Below are 19,021 nucleotides of genomic sequence, written 5' to 3' on the forward strand. Positions count from 1 at the left end.
AACCGGTCGACTTAATCTCCCAAAGGGACAAAGAAATGGATATAGCATACTGTAAGCCATATTTAGTTATTTTAATGAAGGCTTTGCTGAAGATTCAGAGAACCTATAGATTCTATTTTATTTTAAGTTAAAATGCTCTATGTTTTTCATTCTTTTACACTTGACTTTGATTTGAGAAAAATGAGGAGAAGGGAAGTGCCATGAGAGTTAAAAACTGTGGGATGCAATTGGTGGTGTTGTTTATGACTGAATTGTTCTGATAATGAAAATCGAATGGGGGGGCTGGCACACTGCTATTATGCCTCTTGGCTGGATATTTGTATCTCTGTCTGTGTTTGTGTGCATGCTCTCTAATCATGTGCATACAGTCTTAAGTGGCCAAGCCATGCTGGAAGAAAGCCTACCCGCCTCCAGCGAGGAGCACTGGCTCTGAGGTAACTGGCAAAACACAAGTAGACACAGACAGTGTCGCTGCCAGGTGTGTTGAGGAGGTAATTGTCATTGTGGCAGGCCTGAGGCTAGAAGCTTAGAGAGTGAGAGCTGGAGAGAAAATGAGGAGCAGCTTCTGCTGGAGTCTGTTCGCCTGAGGGGTTAGCTCAATATCTGGTGTTGTTGGTTATCCCTGCCCCTTCTGTCTCTCACCTGATTTGCCTGATAGTTTAATGCTTCCCTTATTTTGGCCCCCTATTTGCTAGTTGTTTTGTTTTCTTCCCTCTAAGTTCTCACAGCGTCTCGCAATTTCTCTTTCCCCTCTTTTTTTCTAATTATTTATTTTCGAATACTTTGTCTATTCCTCTGAGCTCTGAAGGCAGCATCACTAAAGGAAAATTCTCAAGAAACTGTAAGCAAGTGTTTTTTTTCTCTGCCCGCTGACGGCACCTGAATATGCCTACGTTTGTCAAAGTGCTCGTGATACCCCTCGCATTAGAGATGTTTATTCATTGGGTAGGGTATTAGAAGAATGTTGCTTGCGATTCATGTAGAACTACAAGGTTTTTCTTTGAGAAGTCAAAGATTAACAGTAAAGAGGTACAGAGTGGTGACTATATTCTAATAGTGCAATGCAGAGGTTGTGAGTTTTTGCAGCTCAAACCAGGTAATCAGTTAGTTTTGGCTTCAAGTTGTTGTTATTTTTGGTTGTTTATTCATCTGTTGCATGTCTGTCCCATTCTAAGGAAAACTAACTCAAAGAATGAAGCGTCTGTAAACTTAGTAAAAAATGCATTTAAGGAACTTTGTTACTACTCCCTAAGAGCTATTAATTGGGCACATTTTGGTGTGCAGTGAATCCTTAAAAAAACTTAAGAGACTTGACGAAAAAAAGCTCTTTTTAAATAAGATAGTTGTGTTATTCTGCTGAGAAAAAATCCAGAATGTTGTTCACTCCTAAAGAGACATGAGCATGTGTTTATGCATGCGCTGCCAGACTTTTGAGAATGAACAAACACAAGGCACACAGGGGGAAAGGCTGCACACTCCAGTAGCAATATCAGTGCACCGCAATATCCTCTCATAGCAAGTAGCAGCTAGCTTCTATGTTGTATATGAAAAGTCTGAGACTGACTTTCTAGCTTACATTGCGGCCATTGTGCTCTCCAGTTGTTGCTCGGCAAGAACATGAACCGTTGTAGTTTTTAATGTGATGAATAGATTTTAAACTAACAGTCGTACAAATTGCACCTTTTTAAATGGAGTTCAGGTATGAAGACTGATGCCATGAACCATTGTGTATGTGTTGATTTAAATGTCAGTTTATATCAATCGCTGAAGTGATACTTTTCATTAATAAAACAAGCACTTTTGTATGTGGCTGTACTCGCCTGAATGTGCAACCCAGAAATCTCTGTCCTTTAAGAAAGCAGCCCATGTGAGCACGTTTGAACATGCACAGCTCTGTAAATGTCATTGATGGGGTGTGAGTGTGGCCAGATGTACCCGTGCACTGTCAGTGATGATACTGTTGACATTTCATGTTGTGAATAGGAACGTTGGGCCTCATGCAAGAACATTTTCCTATTTGTATTCTAAATTTCGAACGAAGGTCTCATACGAACACACCACATCAGATTCAACAAACGCTCTTAACATAAGAAAAAGTGTGTAACCGACCTGCGTAAATGATGAACGCCATCCATGTTTATTTAAGTGCACGTGCAAAGAAGAAGAAATGGTTTAAATTGAAAATGGCTTAAAAATGCACTCGATGACTGCAACTAAAGCCGTGCAATCAGTTGTTGCCTCATCATGATGGCACTTTGATGGGGCGGTCCATGAGGGGGGTCTTCTGACACCACACCTTCTGGGCTGGTTCAGGTAGTGGGAGACCCTCGTTAATGGCAATATTGTGCAAATCTGGCATGCCTTCTCTGGGCTATAGAGCAGTTTGCCCCCCCCGCTGTATCGAGACACACCCACCTGGCCTTTAGCTCACTAGTGCGCTCCACAACGGCACGGATGCTTTGATGCATATATGTGTGCAGTCTATTGCTCCGATTAGGATTGGCAGTCCAGCCATGGCATGAAAGTCCCTCTTAATTTGTACTTGCTCGACAGCGGTGTATGGGAATTTGATGTACCATGGGTGATAAACTGATGAGAGCTTAGATGACCAAGGGGTTTGATCGGCGTGTTTCTCTCTGGAGTTGTGGCTCTAGCAAGCCGCATATTTGCAGCAGCACAGTCCTTCTTGGCAATCTAAATCGCGATGCCATTTGTCTGTCTCCGCAAGGATAGCTACACGGTCTGAGCTGAGCCTGACGCGCTAATGCCTTGTGTACACCAAGAGCGACCTACGCTACCTGAGCGCCGGGAATCATTATTTCTTTATGGAGGGTGAGCGACCAGCGCGAATTCCAGCGATTAAACTCAAGCTAATATTATGGTTATGAGCTATGACGCGGTTCGGCGAAAACCAATGACAATCCACAGATTGTAGGGGTCCGACAATCCGCGGGGTTCGCGGAAACAGACGTGTAAACTTTGGTTCCTAGTTCTTACGTATTTATTTAATTAATTTTTAATGTAGAACATGCACGTGTATGTTGTTTAATGTTACTGATGTGAATTTGCTATAGATCTCAAAAATCCGAGTACACCCTGGCATGCTTGCTGAAAATGATATAGTATGTACGATGAGTAAAGAACAGCATTTGGTTAATGCTGATGGTGTTTTTTACGTGTTAAGTGCCTCCACCAGGTGGTAGTAATACTTCATATTAGACTCTTGCTTTTCCGAGACAAATTATCCGGTCTTGACACTATGCTCGTCTTCCGAAGTGAAGAGCCATTTGTTAAAGTCTTTTGTTTGAAGCAAGATCGTGTTCCTCTCAAGAGCGGGGGTGCTGCACAGCCGTGGGGCCTTTAAAAATTGAACATTCTAAATGTAACGTCACGAGCAAACAAAGCTACCAAAGCTAATTCTCAAGCGAAGCTTCTCCAGCTACCTCCGCTACCAGGCAGCGTAGGTCGCCCTTGGTGTACACGCAGCATAAGGCATCCAAAAGTAACATGTCAGCCGCTGGTTACACTTCCCATTGACCTTGTTATATACAGAGTCGGATTAACCTTCAATTAGTGCATAATTTAAGTCAAGCAGAATAATGTCAGCATCATTGTGGGGTATTATGTATACATTTATTCATGTTTGCTTCAAAGTAATTAAATATACAATCCATGAGTCAAGCAAACTTGATTGGAATAAAAGCGGACTATTTTACGAAACTCCTACGACAGGTCTGGATCACTCGTAAATTCTGTTCGTACCTGAAAGAAAACGTAAAATACAAAAAGATTGACGAATGCGCAAATTCCATTAAATCACTCGTACACACGACTTAAGAAAAAATCTGTGCGTACGAACGGTTGTTGCATGAGGCCCACTGTGCATCTGTTCACATCGGCTTTCCCAGTCCTGATAAAACTGGCATGTGTTTTCACAGCAACACCACATGTCTAATCTTGAGTCATTATGTGAAAGCAAGAAGTCAAAACTAGCTTGAATTGAACTTTTAGAAAGTTGTTAGCTATTTCAACACATACAGAAAACTATGAATTACTATTTTTATTTTGTGTGTGCGTGTGTATGCTCTGAAGAGCTTACTGTTTATAGTTATTTTTCACTAATTACTGGCACTAAAGTTTTTTTTATTGGCTGAATGGAATAACAGATAAGGTGAGAGTAACCATTCCTGTCCAACATGTTTTTGGTAGGAAAACTCTGCATCACGCTGTTTCACCAAACACTGAATATTATAATGTTAAGTCCAGCGCTATTTTCCTTCATTTATGTCCTGTCTTTACTGTATTTAGTATTTGGTCACCCACCAGTGAGTTGAATGTGTTACACAATAAAGTCTGTAGCTTAAATTAAAGCAGAAATCCTGTATCAACTTTCTTTTGCACCTCTTCGTTTACCAATGAACTGGTGTGTTTTCATGATTCTCAAGATATTGCGCACTTCAAGGCTCACTATGTTGTAAAAATGCCATATTTATATTAATTTCCAAGCCATTTTTTTAACTGTTAATGCCCTGTGTTTCTGCTTTGGTTTAATGGCACTAACTCTTTATCTTGAGGTCCTTAACTTCTAAAATTCACAGGCATTAATATCAGGTGTTTAGTTGTGAGGTCAACCCGCTCAATATATCTATGTGCACATTTTGTTTTCGGGCCAAATAAAAAAAAGCTCAAGAGCCAAATAAGTTGGAGGAGGTGATTTGCTGGATTTGCAGAAAAAGGTGGCAGTCAAATGGGCACATCATTAGCTCCAAATGTTTGTTTGACAGTACATTGCCAAAAAATGTTTTCTGATTGTAACGGCTCAGTCTTTCTTCAGAAAAAGAGATTAAAATACGTCTTACTGGTTTGTTCGTTGCGTGTCTCCCTGTAAACTAAGGAGGGTGTGTTCGGCTTAAGTGTGTAACCCAGTGCGTGAAAACAAGTACCTGTTTGTATTACATCCCCTCCCTCAGACCCTGGCCAGCTCATGAAATATGAATGAGGGCCCGTGTGGGTCCTTGCATGCGTTTGTGTCCACATTTATCTGCAAAGGGACTGATCAGCCAGTCTGTCAGATCTGTTACAGATGGAGAGGCCCCCTCCACCCCTGCTGAGACTGTATGTTTAAAAGTAAAAGTGTGGGTGCTCTTGCTGTCATTCGTATATTTACTGTTTTTTTTTGTTTGGTTTTTTTTTTTTGGATCTACATTTCCGCAGTTTTATTCTCAAGTGCAACAATCCTGCAACTTCCTCTTAACACATCCTCCTGCAGTTGTAGCAGTATTGATCAAACTTTCATCCATCTCTCCTCCTCCTCCCCTTTTTTTTTCCCCCTGTCCGGTAGAAAACAACCTCTTCAGAGTGGTGGCCAGCGTGAGAGACGAGCACATGAGGAGGAGAAACGGAACGTCACCGACATCCTGACGAGTAACCTTGCTTTTGCACCCGAGCACGCGCCCGCCAACTCCAGAAGTGGGCGTCAGCAGGAAGGAAACAAGCGACCACTCCTCCTGCAGGCATGGTAAAGCACTCGTTATTTATAGGTGCTGGAGGGCTGTGTGTGAGTGTGGATTATCCACAGTGGAGAAATGACTTCTCCAGACCACAGGGTGTGAGGGTTCAATCTGATAAGATTTTCTCGACTTGACAACTGATACTAGACTGAGATGTGGGCAGTAGATAAGAGTAAAGTTCAGAGTAGATAGTGGATGAGCAACCATACATCATCGGAGGAAGGAGAAGACGGGAGAAAGAGGAAGTAAAGAAAATTAAGAACAATGGAAAGGGAAAAGGACTGTCAGGGTGAGGATGAAAAGGAGAGTAGTGATGAACTGAAAGAGCAAAGAAAAGAATGGTTTAATTAGGAGTCTTTGGCACATTTCACTTGTTTTGTGACTTTGTCCGTTTGCTCTATTATGTCTTTACATTAATATCATGAGACCCATAGAATTTATTCATGAAATGAATAGACTGTCTTCCCAATTTCACCTGACATTTGTTGAATTATGAAGGGTGTACATTGAGTAGTTCTTTAATTGTATTTTTAATCTGGTCCACGTGTGCAATAAGTGTAGAAATGAGGTTTGTTCCTTATAATAGCAGAAGCATAAGAAGACGAAGAAAATGCTCTAAGGAGCACCTACTGTGTAAGGAGGAGAGGATGACTCAAAGGATCAAAGAAAGCTGTGGAAGGAGAGGATGACAAGAGGGGGTATATAAGACCGTAAAAACATGAATGATGGACAGAAGCATGAGAGATGAAAAGCAGAGAATGTCAAAAGCAGAAAGAGGTGCGAAGTGGGGAAGTGGCTAGAGAAGGAGCTTAAGAGCCAAGAGGTAGACCATGAGCAAGACCAGGGATTGATTAATGGTCTTGGCCTGTGACAGTGGGAGCTGCTCCCCTGAGGGTGGAGAGCTAAGCAGAAGATGAATTATTAAAAACTGGAACAAGAGGAAAGAGAAAAAATGGGTACAAAAAGTGAGTAAGTGGAAGAGTGGTTGGTAAGGAAAAGGTAGAAGAATGAAGAAAATGGGAGAAAAAAGAAAAGAAAAATGCTTGATGGAGAGAAAACAAGACGTTAGTGAACCTGCTGAGGTTGGGCATTGCATAAAGAGGAAACATGGCCGAGCTCATAAATAACCAAGGGTAATGAGACCAGTGCATGCCAGTGTTGCAAAACCGAGTACTGTGATTAATCGTGGCTTAGGCTAATGCAGCAAATGCTGACCTTGGTAACGGTGTCAAAATGTAAGCTGCATAATTGTCCACAAAAACTACTTTTCACTGACATTCCTTTGAGCATTTCATGAAAACATGCTGACACTTTTTGTCCGTCTTAATTATTATTATTATTATTTTTTGCACCTACACAAACACACACTGATTTGTGCTCTTTAGCTGTGTCCTTGTACCGACTGGGTGTCCGTACCATCATTAGTGAAAGTCTGTCACACACAAGAAATGTAGGGATGATGCGATTCTAAAACATTTTTTGCTGACAAATAGTAAAAGTAAAGGTCAGGGAGGTTTTTAAATGCTGTAAAAAAAAAAAAAAATGTAAATGATTAAATGTGTAAAATGTAAATGAATCAGAATCTGCCGGGTAGCTTAAATTAACTGGCGGGTGCCCCGTGCTCAGAGGCCGAAAATCTTTTTGACTAATGGCATGGATCTGACCTATGGCCCTGAATGCATGTCATAGCCCGCCCTGTTTCCAGTTTGAAATAAAGGCTTGCAGAGCCTAGGGGGAAAAAAACAAACAAACAAAAAAAATAATCTCATGGTTGGCAAATCATTTAAATTCTATGATGAACTAAAGATTAAATTTTGGCAAACAGTTTTGGTATTGCACTGCAGTTTCCTGCTGTTTCGTTGCCTTTTCTTTTCACAACACACTGTTAGCCTTTGGGAACATAGAAGATCTGTTGCTGTAGTTTTAAAAGCGAAATATTTCCCCAACAGTTTGAAGTCTATTTCTCTCTTCATTCCAGTTTTCTTTAGAGGGTGGCAGGTGTGGACTGCCAGCGGGCCTGCTTAACATCCAGAATGTTTTACTATGTAACCACGCTGTTATGATGATATGTGATGGCATATTTCCTCATGTACATACACTACTGCTGATACTGTCAACTCACCTGCTTTTAGCAGGCAAGTAGCCCGGTCATAAGATTTTATAGGCAGCTAATAAACTTTTTAAACCATGCCAATGCAGTTACTAGAAGCAAGGGACACACATAAAAAAACATTCTGTCATTCTGTTCAAAGTAAGCTGCATGCTGTTGTTTTGGGAGGCTGCTTTAGAAGCTTGACTAATTAGAGCAGGTTTTAGATGTCATCCCTGTCGAAACAAAATAGTTTGGTATTATTGATGGCATGCACCATTCTCTTCCCTGTATATGGGTGTGTAAGTTTTTCTGTATCACATTTCTGGTATTTTTGGTGCATTCCCCGAGCGTGTTTTTGTTTATATATTATGATGTATGTGTACACTTCTGAGGTGTGTGTCTGTGTGTGACGGTGTGCGTGTGGGGTAATTTGAAAGACGGCTAGGAAGAGAGTGCACAATAAAACAAGATAGCGGAGTGTGGCGGGGCCGCCCTGCCAAGCAGAGTGCAGATAAATCACGGGATGAATTTTTAATGCAATCCCCCCGAGGCTGCTGGATGTTGCAGAGAAGACATGGAGTATATTTTTTATTAATTTTTTATTTATTTTTTTATCCCCCAGTGGTGTTACTTGCCCTGTCTCTCAAGCCTATTTTTAGATGAGTTTTTGAAGTTTCGGAATTTTCTTCTCTTTCATCAATGCATGTTTTCTTTCATTTTCTTATAGAGGCGTGATTCATTCTCAAGCACTTCTAAAATAGTTTAGCTAGATATTTATAGATGGTGATTTGTTTTCTTTTTATGGCTTTCAGTTTTACTATTGAGGTGTTTTGGCCTGTGTTGTCGGCATTTGAATAAACGAGCCTTTGTTTCCACTGCAGCTGGCCAAAAATATTAGAATTGAGTTGTTTTTTTTGTTGATCTTCCCATCTCCAAGTTTCACTATTGTTTTCTTTGTTTACTTTTAGATACTCTCCCCACATCCTTTTTGCCTCCTCATCTAGTAATTATGACAGCAATTTTGACACATGCCTTATTGAAACTAAAATCATAGCTTGTGATGCCCAACACATGTGGACACATGCTCATACAATCCAATATTCTTAGATGGTGCCTAAAGATAATAAGCTTTTAATGCATATGTGACCATTTCACGGGGAAGAGTATCCCTCCAGTCATGGCCAGTATCGCTCCAGTAAATCTTGTCCTTGGCATTGGGTCACATAGTTTATAACAGATGGCTACAGAGAGACAGGACGAGAGCAGAGGAGCCTAGAGGAGACGGGCAGAAAAGTGAGAAAAAAAAAAAAAGTTACTGGACTCTGCTGCATCTTAAGTATGTAGCTGCTGCTGACGGTGTGCGTGTCTGACCACAACACCTTGATCTGAAGTGGTTTTTACTGCAGGGGGCTACGGTGGGGTCGGGTAATGGATGTGGACATTTTTTGAGCAGATATTATTATATATAACTTGATTCATATCGGTGCTTTATGTGGATGTTTTTACCAATAAGTATGTATTTTCAATGTATTGAATTTGTTAGATTTTTGTCCTGATATGTTCTGTATTTTCTCACGTTGGTGTGTGCTGGTAGGTCTCACTGGAGCATGAAACGGAGTGTAATTGTTGAGTGTTGTCTAAAAGCACCATGCAGGAACGGCATATGATGGTGTGTGTTTGCGCACATACACGTTTGATATGGTGTGTGTTCTGGTGGTTTTCAGACACTTTGCTCTGTGTATGTCTGTTTCTGATGGAGTGTATAATGGAAAGACTGTCAGATGCAGCCAAAATGGTGGCGTGCATCTATGTTTTCATTACAACATGGCACTTTGTAGTACAAGTTATTACCCAAACATGAGACTAAGACCTTTTATATAAATGAATAAAAACCTTAAATATATAGAAGTTGAAATCCAGAAGGTGTTTTAGGAGGTAACCTGCAATTCGCAGTTTAGTGTAAATAAAGTAGTTATATCTGCTGATGGATTTAGACCACTATTTTGGGACACACTATGCAAAAACATGTTAAAGAATAATTCCTAATGTTTTTCATGCATTGTGCTAATTGTGTTAATATCTGTATATTGTCTGGAATGACAGGGAGTCGGCTTAAAAGAAATGTGGCTGAGCAGAAGACATGAGCAGTTACATAAACGTACATATTTTAAACAAACCCCCCGGGTACCCAGACTTATTTGGTAGAATACTTTTGATTATTATCTAATAGAAATAAATGGATTAAGATGGCCATTTGAATATACTGTAGTTTATAAACTGCAAGATTGTTCCAGTTGCTAACTGCTTGGAAGACCTTTTATTGTAATATTTCTGTGTGGCCAATTAAGGAGACATAATTTGCGCTCTTTCAAATGCTGAATCACTTCCTTGAGGTCTTCATGAACCCTAATCTTCTAAAAGGCCTTTTGTCATTGGTTTTCAGTCCAGTTTTTGTGTAATTTGGCATACCTCAGCCTTTACTCCCTGTTTCTCTTTCTTAAGAATGGCTTCTTCTATGGAGACCATTTCTGATTCAACTGTTGTTAACAGTTGATAGACTAGCTGAAGGGTGAGGCGTGTCTATCGGGTCCTGTGACAGCAGGTTTTTACTGTTTTTTTTGTTTTGTTTTTTACCTACGTCTTCTCGGCATCACTTTCAGATACTGTTCACATAGACAGTAGACAGTATTTTAGGCCTGCCACAGAGTTCCCCTACTTGCTTTTTAAGAATGCACCACACAACATGCGAGTTAGGTGTGTTTTTTTTCATTTCATTTTTTAATCCTTGAATGTACTATAACTGTATTTCTGCAGGTCGGCTTTAGGTTAATGACCTGAAATTAAATGCAAACTCATTTTGATGCTGGAGGCTTGCTGGATGACATTTTCTGTGATTTTAAACATAAAGGGACGAGACGTGTACGCTTAACATCCAAGTTATTTTTTTTGGCAAGGTGGTTACAGTTTTCTCTATTGATGAAAAAGAAAATGACCATAAATGTCTCAAATGAGTTGTGAAAATGTGAAATCTTGATTCAGTTTTTATCTCGGCTACAGTAACTTACTTATCATGTCACTTGTCTAGATGTCTGCAACGTTATCTCGGCACCCACTGGCTTAGGGGGTCGATTCTTGTAAGTGAGTTCCACTTAACTGCTCTGATTTACATGGTGATCAGAGCAGCTGGACAACAACTCCCCCTTGGTCAAGGAGTACAGACTTGCATACATAGATTCATAGGAATTTTCCCTCATCATAATGTGGTTTATGGCTGCTGAAGCTCCCATTAGCAACAGCTCATAAAATCTGCAACTACCGCTCTGTTAAGGCCTGCTTTGGAAAGACACAAGTGCAAGATATACTGCATATGGCACACAAGGATACACTCGCAGTTCAAGATTTTATTTAATAGTTCAATACTCTAACTCTATCTATAATTAAAACCTTTGTAATTTAGACAAGGCATACATTTTCTTTTTTTTTTTTTTTTTCACTGCAGACCAAAATTTCACCAGCATGCAAAACCTTTTTGTTCTGTTTTGTTTTTGTCAATAGCAGACATTTCAAGGCAGTGAGCAAGAAAAGTTGAAGATATTGATCCTCAAAGCTGCAGTGACTTCAAATTTCCAAGTGCAACAGTGCTGCTGCTTACCACACTATTTTATATTTTTATGTATATTTATTTGTGACTTTTTTTATTATTTGTTTCACAAGTTTGTTTTTAATTGTTCATTCAAAAATAATATAAGTTGTGTGCTTTCACAACCAGTTGTAATAAATTCTCAATGTTATTGTCCTAATTTAAGTTATTGGTTAGTACCGCAACCTGATCCCCGGAGAAGCGGTAGATGATGGATGGATGGATGGATGGATGGATGGATGGATGGTTAGTACCTAAACAGTGAGACTTGTAGATATTCTCTAAGATAACAAAGTCTTCTTAATTTAACATTTGGCTTGTAAACCACCATCTACTGAAATGTGCCATTTGAAAGGATGGAAACAATAGGCACAAAGGTCAGTGCAAGGCATTTATTTTTCGTCCTGGAGCACAGTTTGTTCTGCAAATGCATCGTAAGGTAATTTAATATTTTTCACTGGCTTTGCAATAGATTAATGAAAATCAATTGAAAACAGGATTATCATGCAGACCGATTGACTCATGTCAAACAAGACGATGCTTGTCTTGGTGACTCAAGTCATGACATGATAAAAAACGATTTCAATAGAATTCAGCACTTGTATATTCTTCCAGGGTATCTAAATTCACTCCAGGTCTCTCCAGTTAGCCTCGACAAAGTGTTGGAGAATCACAGTGAGCTTCTGTGGGAATGGAGTGTGTAGCTCTGCCAGATGTTCTTGCGACACTCCACATACTGAGCTACACGGGCTGTGAGGCTGCAATTATTGTGCAGAGCTTGTTCTCCATGCTGTTAATAGCTTTATCTCACTCACTCTAGTGAAAGAGAATGTCACCAGTTCAATTAGGATTGGGATGGAGTGTGTATTATGCATTTGTGTGTTTGTGTTTGGTGTGTGCGTGTAGATATGGACTTATATTTCTCATTTTGTGGGGACATTCATTTGTTTACATGGTCATGCAGACTTGCTCCCCTTTGGGGAAGACCTCATACATTAAATGAAGATTTTAGAATGAAGACTTGATTTAAGGTTGGGGTCTCACAGTAAGTCCAGGTGATGTCCCCTGAAGTGACGAAAGAGTTGGTGTGTGTGTGTGTGTGCGCAAGTGGTCCTTGGATTTTAAGTAGATTGATAGTAGCACTCAAACTCCACCACTCTGTAAAGGTCATCTCTCCTCTTTGTATGTGTGCATGTCGGCTATATTCACTGTTGTAGGGTTCTGAGTACATTTGTGTGTTTGTGTGTGTAATGGTGAATAGAGGCAAATGTGGGTCTTGGAGATAAGCATGTCTATTCTGTGGCCTGGCAGGAGCACCTTCCTCATTTTGAACTGTGCTTCTCAGGTTCACCAGCATAAATTGATAACTTTTGCTGTTTAAGAATAAATTTCTTCTTCTGGTTCAGGTTACAAAAAAACAGTGTTAACAGTAGCGTGCCAGAACAGTCTGATTATGTTATCATGTCACATTTTTATATATAACAAAGAGAGCAATTAAGCAAAAAGAAAAGAAAGCCATTAAAGGAATATGAAGGACAGACCCCATTTAAAAATTTTTTGAAGATATTTATCCTCAAAGCTGCAGTGACTTCAAATTTCCGAGTCCAACAGAAGTGATGCTGCTGCTTACCACATGAACACTGAAGGATCAACATGAAATATTGTGTTATGACTTACCTGTTTCACAAGTGTTTCTGTTTTTAATTGTTCATTCAAAAATAATGTAAGTTGTGTGCTTTCACAACCAGTTGCAATAAATTCTCAGTGTAATTGTCCTGATTTAAGTGAGATTGGTTAGTACCTAAACAGTGAGACTTGTAGATAGGCTCTAAGATAAAGTCTTCTCAACTTAACATGTTGCTTGTGAACCACCATCCACTGAAATGTGCCATTTGAAAGGATGGAAACAATGGACATGGATTTTCCACGGTATATTAATCTATAATAAGCATAGGGTCTCGTCTGGATGGGATTCGGTGCAAGATTCTAATCGCCAAAGCCACAGTTCCACCTGCTCCTCTCCTTTATCTCTTTACTTTGATTCGGCCTCCACTCCCACGACTGCTTTTATCCTTTTTCTTTTTTAAAGATCCTGGACTATGCTTATAGCCCTACCCTGGTGTTATCTATTTTGTACCCTCTCAATTCCAATGGCAGGCTCCTTCTATTTCCTGTCATCTACTCCCCCTGTGCTACCCCCATCTGATGCCTCGCACCTGGTGCCCTTCTCCCATGGTTTTTCCTTGATGTACCTCTTGGAGAGTAGGAGGGAGCAAATGAGAAAGACTGAAGAGCTGACATGAATTCCCAAGGCCAAAATGTCTGATTGAATTAGGACAGGTGGTGTGATGTATTTCTGATAGCTGTGTGTAAATGTGCACCCGTTCATGTGTGTTAGGGTCTGTGACATTAAATGGGATCTGTCAAAGAGCTTAGAATTGATTCTTCCTATAAAAAGAGATAAATGGTGTGTGATTAAGAAAGCAACACGCTTGCCTTCACAAACTACAGAGCACTTACACACACACTTTTTTTTTTTTTTTTGCCTTTTTTATGGTAAGGGAATGTACTGTATGGGATCTCTAACTCTATTATTTCTAATTTTTTTCCTTTCAGAGGGCATTCCGATCCTTTAGTAACGATGACCGCCACGTCATGGCGAAGCACTCCACCATCTACCCCTCCTCTCAGGAGCTAGAGGCTGTTCAGACTCTGGTATCCACTGTCGAGGGCGCCCTCAAAAATGTCTCTGATTGGCTGGATCAGACCAAGAGCAACGTCCACAACCAGCTTGAAAGCCCGCCAGCAGACAGCACAGAGGAGGATAAACCCTGTGACGAGCCCAGCGAAGAAGCTGAGGAATCCAGTCACTGCTACAGGTAAACAGATGATGGACGGTGGGTCTCCAAAAAAAAAAACACCATTTTTTTTTTTATTTATATATTTTCTAACTTTCTGTCCAAAACCAAATACCACCGAACAGAACTTTTCAAAATTATTATTTATTTATCTGATTGAGATATGATAAAACTGCTTTTCAGTGATAATAAAACATACTATTTACAGGGAATATTAGACTCTTTAATCCTTACTAAAAGTGAACTGCTTTTTGGGGGGTTCATTATTTGATTAAAGGTGTAGGAGGACCATCGGGCAGTCCTACTCTCAATAGTGGGTTTGTTGCTGGGGATGTTTCTTGGCTGGGATAAATTACTCCTGGAGTTTTCATGTCACCTGAAGTCACAAGGCTCCCAGTCGAGACTTCCTCCTGTTTGACTCTTAACTGAATGCGTGAATGAGACAGTTCAATCTCTGAATGTTTGGAATGACGAGCCAATGCTAGACTTATCAATGATCCGACAATAAACCTACATTACACACTGAGATGTATTAGTTTTTTACCCCACAAAGATGCCATTCATCAGTATACCGAGGGGCAAAAATTCTAAAGGGAACTGGTTGCAGGCAGAAGGTGTTGCTTTTCGGGAAATAAATATCAACGCAGTCTCTGGACATGCTCAGTCTGCACGGTTGGCTGTCTTCATGAATCTTTTTATTAACGGTTCACTACTTCTCATTAAAGTGGTGAATCGCACTGTCTGATCTTATTTGTGGTGTTAACTGCAACTTTGTATTTTAATCTCTTCATCAGGCTTTCAGAAAGTCGGTTATTATGCTGAGCAAATGAGGTTAGACCTGTTGACTCGGAATGTGATTTTATTTACTAGATGCGACATGAAATTGTAGGATGATTAAAGGATTTTGTGTGGAATTACACATTTCTGGCAATGTCGCGGTGTGATTTACTGTAATATCAGGAAAGCGACAGTCAGCATAGATTATATTGGGAAATTATATCTTTGGACTTTTGTCATTTGTCAGTTAGAATGTACACATACTTAAGTTTAAAACAACGAAAGAAGAAAAGTCGCAAATGTTTTTTTTTCTCTTTTTAATCAGGGAGTCCAGCAGCGGTGGCGTGCTGTGCGGAGTGATGAGGATCGGTCTGGTCGCCAAAGGACTCTTGATCAAAGGCGACATGGACCTGGAGCTGGTGTTGATGTGCAGAGATAAACCCACGCAGACACTGCTGGACACTGTCTGTCACAATTTACCCACACAGATCCAGGTTAGAGACATGCACAGACCCACACATATGCAAAGACATGCAGACCAGCACAAACTGCACACCTGCTTCACTGTGCTTTCTTTCCCACACTTGCTCATGAAAATGCTGTTGTCACACACACACATTTGCATGAATTCAATCTACACTGACGGCAGAGTCTGCCAAATTCAGTGCTAGATTGTACTTCTTTTATTTCACTGTCCTCTTAAATGTTGGAAGATAAGATATTTGAATAAGCTCTCACATCTAACAGGCATTTCTGTTTGACTTGGCCAGCTCTTGCTGTGTTGTGCACGTGAGTGTGTAGACAAAGATTGTGGGTGTTACTGTGAGCATAAATAGGCAAGAGAGGGCAATATCGTCAAGTGTGAAGGTGGGCGTTGTAATGTCAGCGTGTCACCTTTCCTCATTAACAAGTCGTGGCTCTGAACTGAGGCTTCTGACATTCATCCACACATGAATATACAGAAGAAGAAAAAATATGCAGGGCTAATTTTTTTGTGTGTGTATGCTTTTTAAGATGCTGTGGCTTTGAGCCCTGTACTTGTTTTATGTTTCCTAATCTAGCAATTAATCTTTTTTGCTTTTTCACTCTGTTTAACCCCTCCTGCTATGGATTACATCTGCTGTAAATCTTTTAAAATCCCCTTTCACTAAAAAAAAAAAAGGACTCTTTTTTTTTTAACCCTATTAGCATGTCTATAAAGCTTTTCTTTTTTTTTTTGAATACCACAAGGCATATTATGAGCAAAATCAGCAGTCAATGCTGTGTCAGAAGGTTTCTGCTTTGAATCTCCAGAGCACCACCTACATCCTCAGAAAAATTAAGTCAGACATCCGACTGTTCTGAGTTGACTATTTTTAGGATCCAGTCCTGACTAAAAAGTCCCACGCAACTTAGCTGTACAGCCCAGTACAGCTAATTCGCATGGGACTTTTTAATGATGAGCTAAAAGTTAACACGAGCTAGGTGGAGAAGACCGTAGAATCAAACCCAAGCAAAGAGCTGGCTTTCAGCCAGTTAAGTTAGGGGCGGGAACTGGGAGCTGGTCTAGAAGCTAGCAGCAACCTCGGCTGAGACCTAACCTGGAGCCAATCTAGCTATTCCGGGTGCACGCCTGGAAACTTGGGCAAGCAGGCCAGGATTTCCGGAACTGTGAGTTGGCCGAGCGAGCTAAGCTCCAATGAGCAGTTCCCTACGATAGGATTCCCACAGCTCCGGAGATCCCAGCTCATTTGAGTGCTAAGACAAGAACTCTTGAGTTTGCCAAGCCAGCGGCCAAATGAGCCGAGACCTCCATGCTGCAGGCTGCCTCGGCAGTGACCTGTTTTCTGGCTCTGCTTGCTGCCTAAGCCAGAAGCTTGATTGTCTCAGCTCTTACCTTTTCTAACGTTGTTGAACGCGTTAGAAAATTAACACATTACACCTCTGACATTTTCACACGCAACTGATCTGCTATAATACTCAGCTGCTGTTGGGTGGAGCTGTGTGTGTGGCCTATTAGCAAATTGATATGTCCCCATTCAGTAAATGAGGAAAAATGTGAAGAGTCAGAACCAAGCCATCTTAAGACCATAGAGACTTTTGTTGTTCTTTTTTTTGTGGAAAAAAATTCTAAATGTTCAATGTGAAGAACACTGTTTTTAGAGGAAGTAATAACTGCCTGAAAGAGACTTGATATTATGTGTCAATATAACACAGCCAGCTTAAGTTTTGCAATGAGTAAATACCTCTTTGCTTTAAAAAGTATATAGCAATAACTATAAAAATTCAGCCACATTCATTGTAATGTGGGAGGATGGGAGGAAAGAGTGTCTTGTAGATGCGTGGATTTGACTGTGAAGGTTAATGTGCGCTTATTTGTTTGTGTATTACATGTACTATTTGTATTCTAACATGTCAGTCTCGACCTCATCTGTAATTGATTACTTTAGAGGATTAGAGCTTCCAACAGATTTCATCCTCATCAAGTTCTGTATGAAATTGTTACCTGATAAATTGACAGTCCATACCTGATTGGATCTAATTAGCTTTTTATTTAATTATTTAAAGATTAACTATCCTTTTAACCTATAATAGCCCGGCTTCAAAATAAACAAAAATATTGTTTCTCCATTGCAAATCAGTTTATATCACATTTTCTTTGTGTATATTTCTCAGCGTTAGGAAGCCATAGTAGAATCTGATGCATTTTGCATTTTCACTGAGCCGTGTTTTTGACGCTTAACCTCTGACCACTGGTCTGCATCTGTTAACACACCACAGAAGCTGACAGAGGAGAAATACGAGGTCACAAGCTCCTTGCCCGAGGCAGCCATCTTGGTACAAACTACAACAGAGCCTAAACTCACATTGAAGATTACCCTCACCTCACCAGCCATGAACGAAGACGACGATGAGGAAGAGGAAGTGGAAGAAGAAGAAGAGGAGGAGGAAGAAGAGGAGCTGGAGAATGGGGAGGAAGGAGACCAGGCAGAGGAGCTTGTGGAGGAAAAAGAGGAGGAGCAGGGAAAGGAAAATGGTCAAGGTAGGAACAATGAGATGGGAAGGTAGCTCCAGTTTTTCTCATTTTCTCAGACGCAGTGCACACACTATCGAAAGAATTTTGTGTTAAATTTGTGTGTTACTACAGAACTCGGTTGTTTTTGTTCTTAAACAGAGGTTTGACCTTATTATCTGATGCTGACACAAGATAAGACAGGAACAGGCAGAGGTATAGTATTTATACTTTGTAAGAATAAATGTTCAAGTAGTACTGAAGAAGTAAACCGCTGCTTCAAGTAGAGTAATATTGGAACTATGGGAAATTAATACTTGAGTTATGAGTAACCTATTCAATAAAAGAAAATTTACTCAACTTTAATTTTTCAGATGCGAAATGATTTCAACCACAGAAGATCTTTCTTTAAGAACGTACACCTGCTTTGTTTGCCGCTGTCCAAAGTGATTGTTCAAACTGTCACCTTTCTGATTAGGTAACCTCGTACCTGTACAGATTTAGAACATTCCAAGTCTGTAGCTCTCAAGACTGTTGTGTAAGAATAGTACTTGAGTAACATTTGATTTATGTACCACACAAAAGTAGAGTCACTTAGTGATCACAGTAACCAAAGATGTCAGAGTATTTGCATAAACAAATTGCAACTAATACAAAGAGCAGATAAATACAGACAATTTGCCTCTTGGTTCAAAAAGGGATCAGCAGCTGACTGTTATCTAACAGAATGAGTGGTCCCTTTAAAGTAATAAGGATTTTGAAGTCAACCTTGTATTTCACCACAGAGTATTATATTAGAGCGCCATAAAGTCTCTGCGGGTAAATGTGCAGTGAAACTTTACATTATTACACCCTTTTTACATGAGCTGAAGCAATTTTCGAGATCTTAATTAATCGTCTATGACATGCTTTTGTTGGAATACCACAGAAAGACAGTACAACAGTTCCTATATCCACCATAAATTTACATCTTTAATCTATTTTAGGCACTTCTGCCTCTTTAGTCATTGGTAGTATTTAGTAACCTTTTAAAGTAAATTTTTTTGTACCCGACAGCATACAGTAAATAGCCTGATAGCTCACACTAGCACATACAGCAAACAAAGCTCAGACTACCACAAACCAAACCAATGGAGGAAATACCCTTCTGGT

The 19,021-nt window shown here is 40.1% G+C and overlaps 1 protein-coding gene across 3 annotated transcripts in view; it reads left to right on the forward strand.

Annotated features, from left to right (window-relative positions):
* The window catches only part of strbp (spermatid perinuclear RNA binding protein), a 77,698-nt gene that overhangs the window by 37,728 nt on the left and 20,949 nt on the right, over positions 1 to 19,021 (forward strand). For all 3 annotated transcript variants that reach the window (XM_075455083.1, XM_075455084.1, XM_075455082.1), the window contains exons 3-6: positions 5,342 to 5,518; positions 13,859 to 14,121; positions 15,203 to 15,371; positions 17,638 to 17,899. In XM_075455083.1, coding sequence (XP_075311198.1) covers positions 5,516 to 5,518; positions 13,859 to 14,121; positions 15,203 to 15,371; positions 17,638 to 17,899 — 697 coding nt within the window. In that variant the 5' untranslated portion in view covers positions 5,342 to 5,515. The remainder of the gene's footprint in view (positions 1 to 5,341; positions 5,519 to 13,858; positions 14,122 to 15,202; positions 15,372 to 17,637; positions 17,900 to 19,021) is intronic.

The sequence above is a fragment of the Odontesthes bonariensis genome, chromosome 22 (assembly GCF_027942865.1).
Source record: "Odontesthes bonariensis isolate fOdoBon6 chromosome 22, fOdoBon6.hap1, whole genome shotgun sequence".
In the NCBI taxonomy this organism is placed as follows: Eukaryota; Metazoa; Chordata; class Actinopteri; order Atheriniformes; family Atherinopsidae; genus Odontesthes; species Odontesthes bonariensis.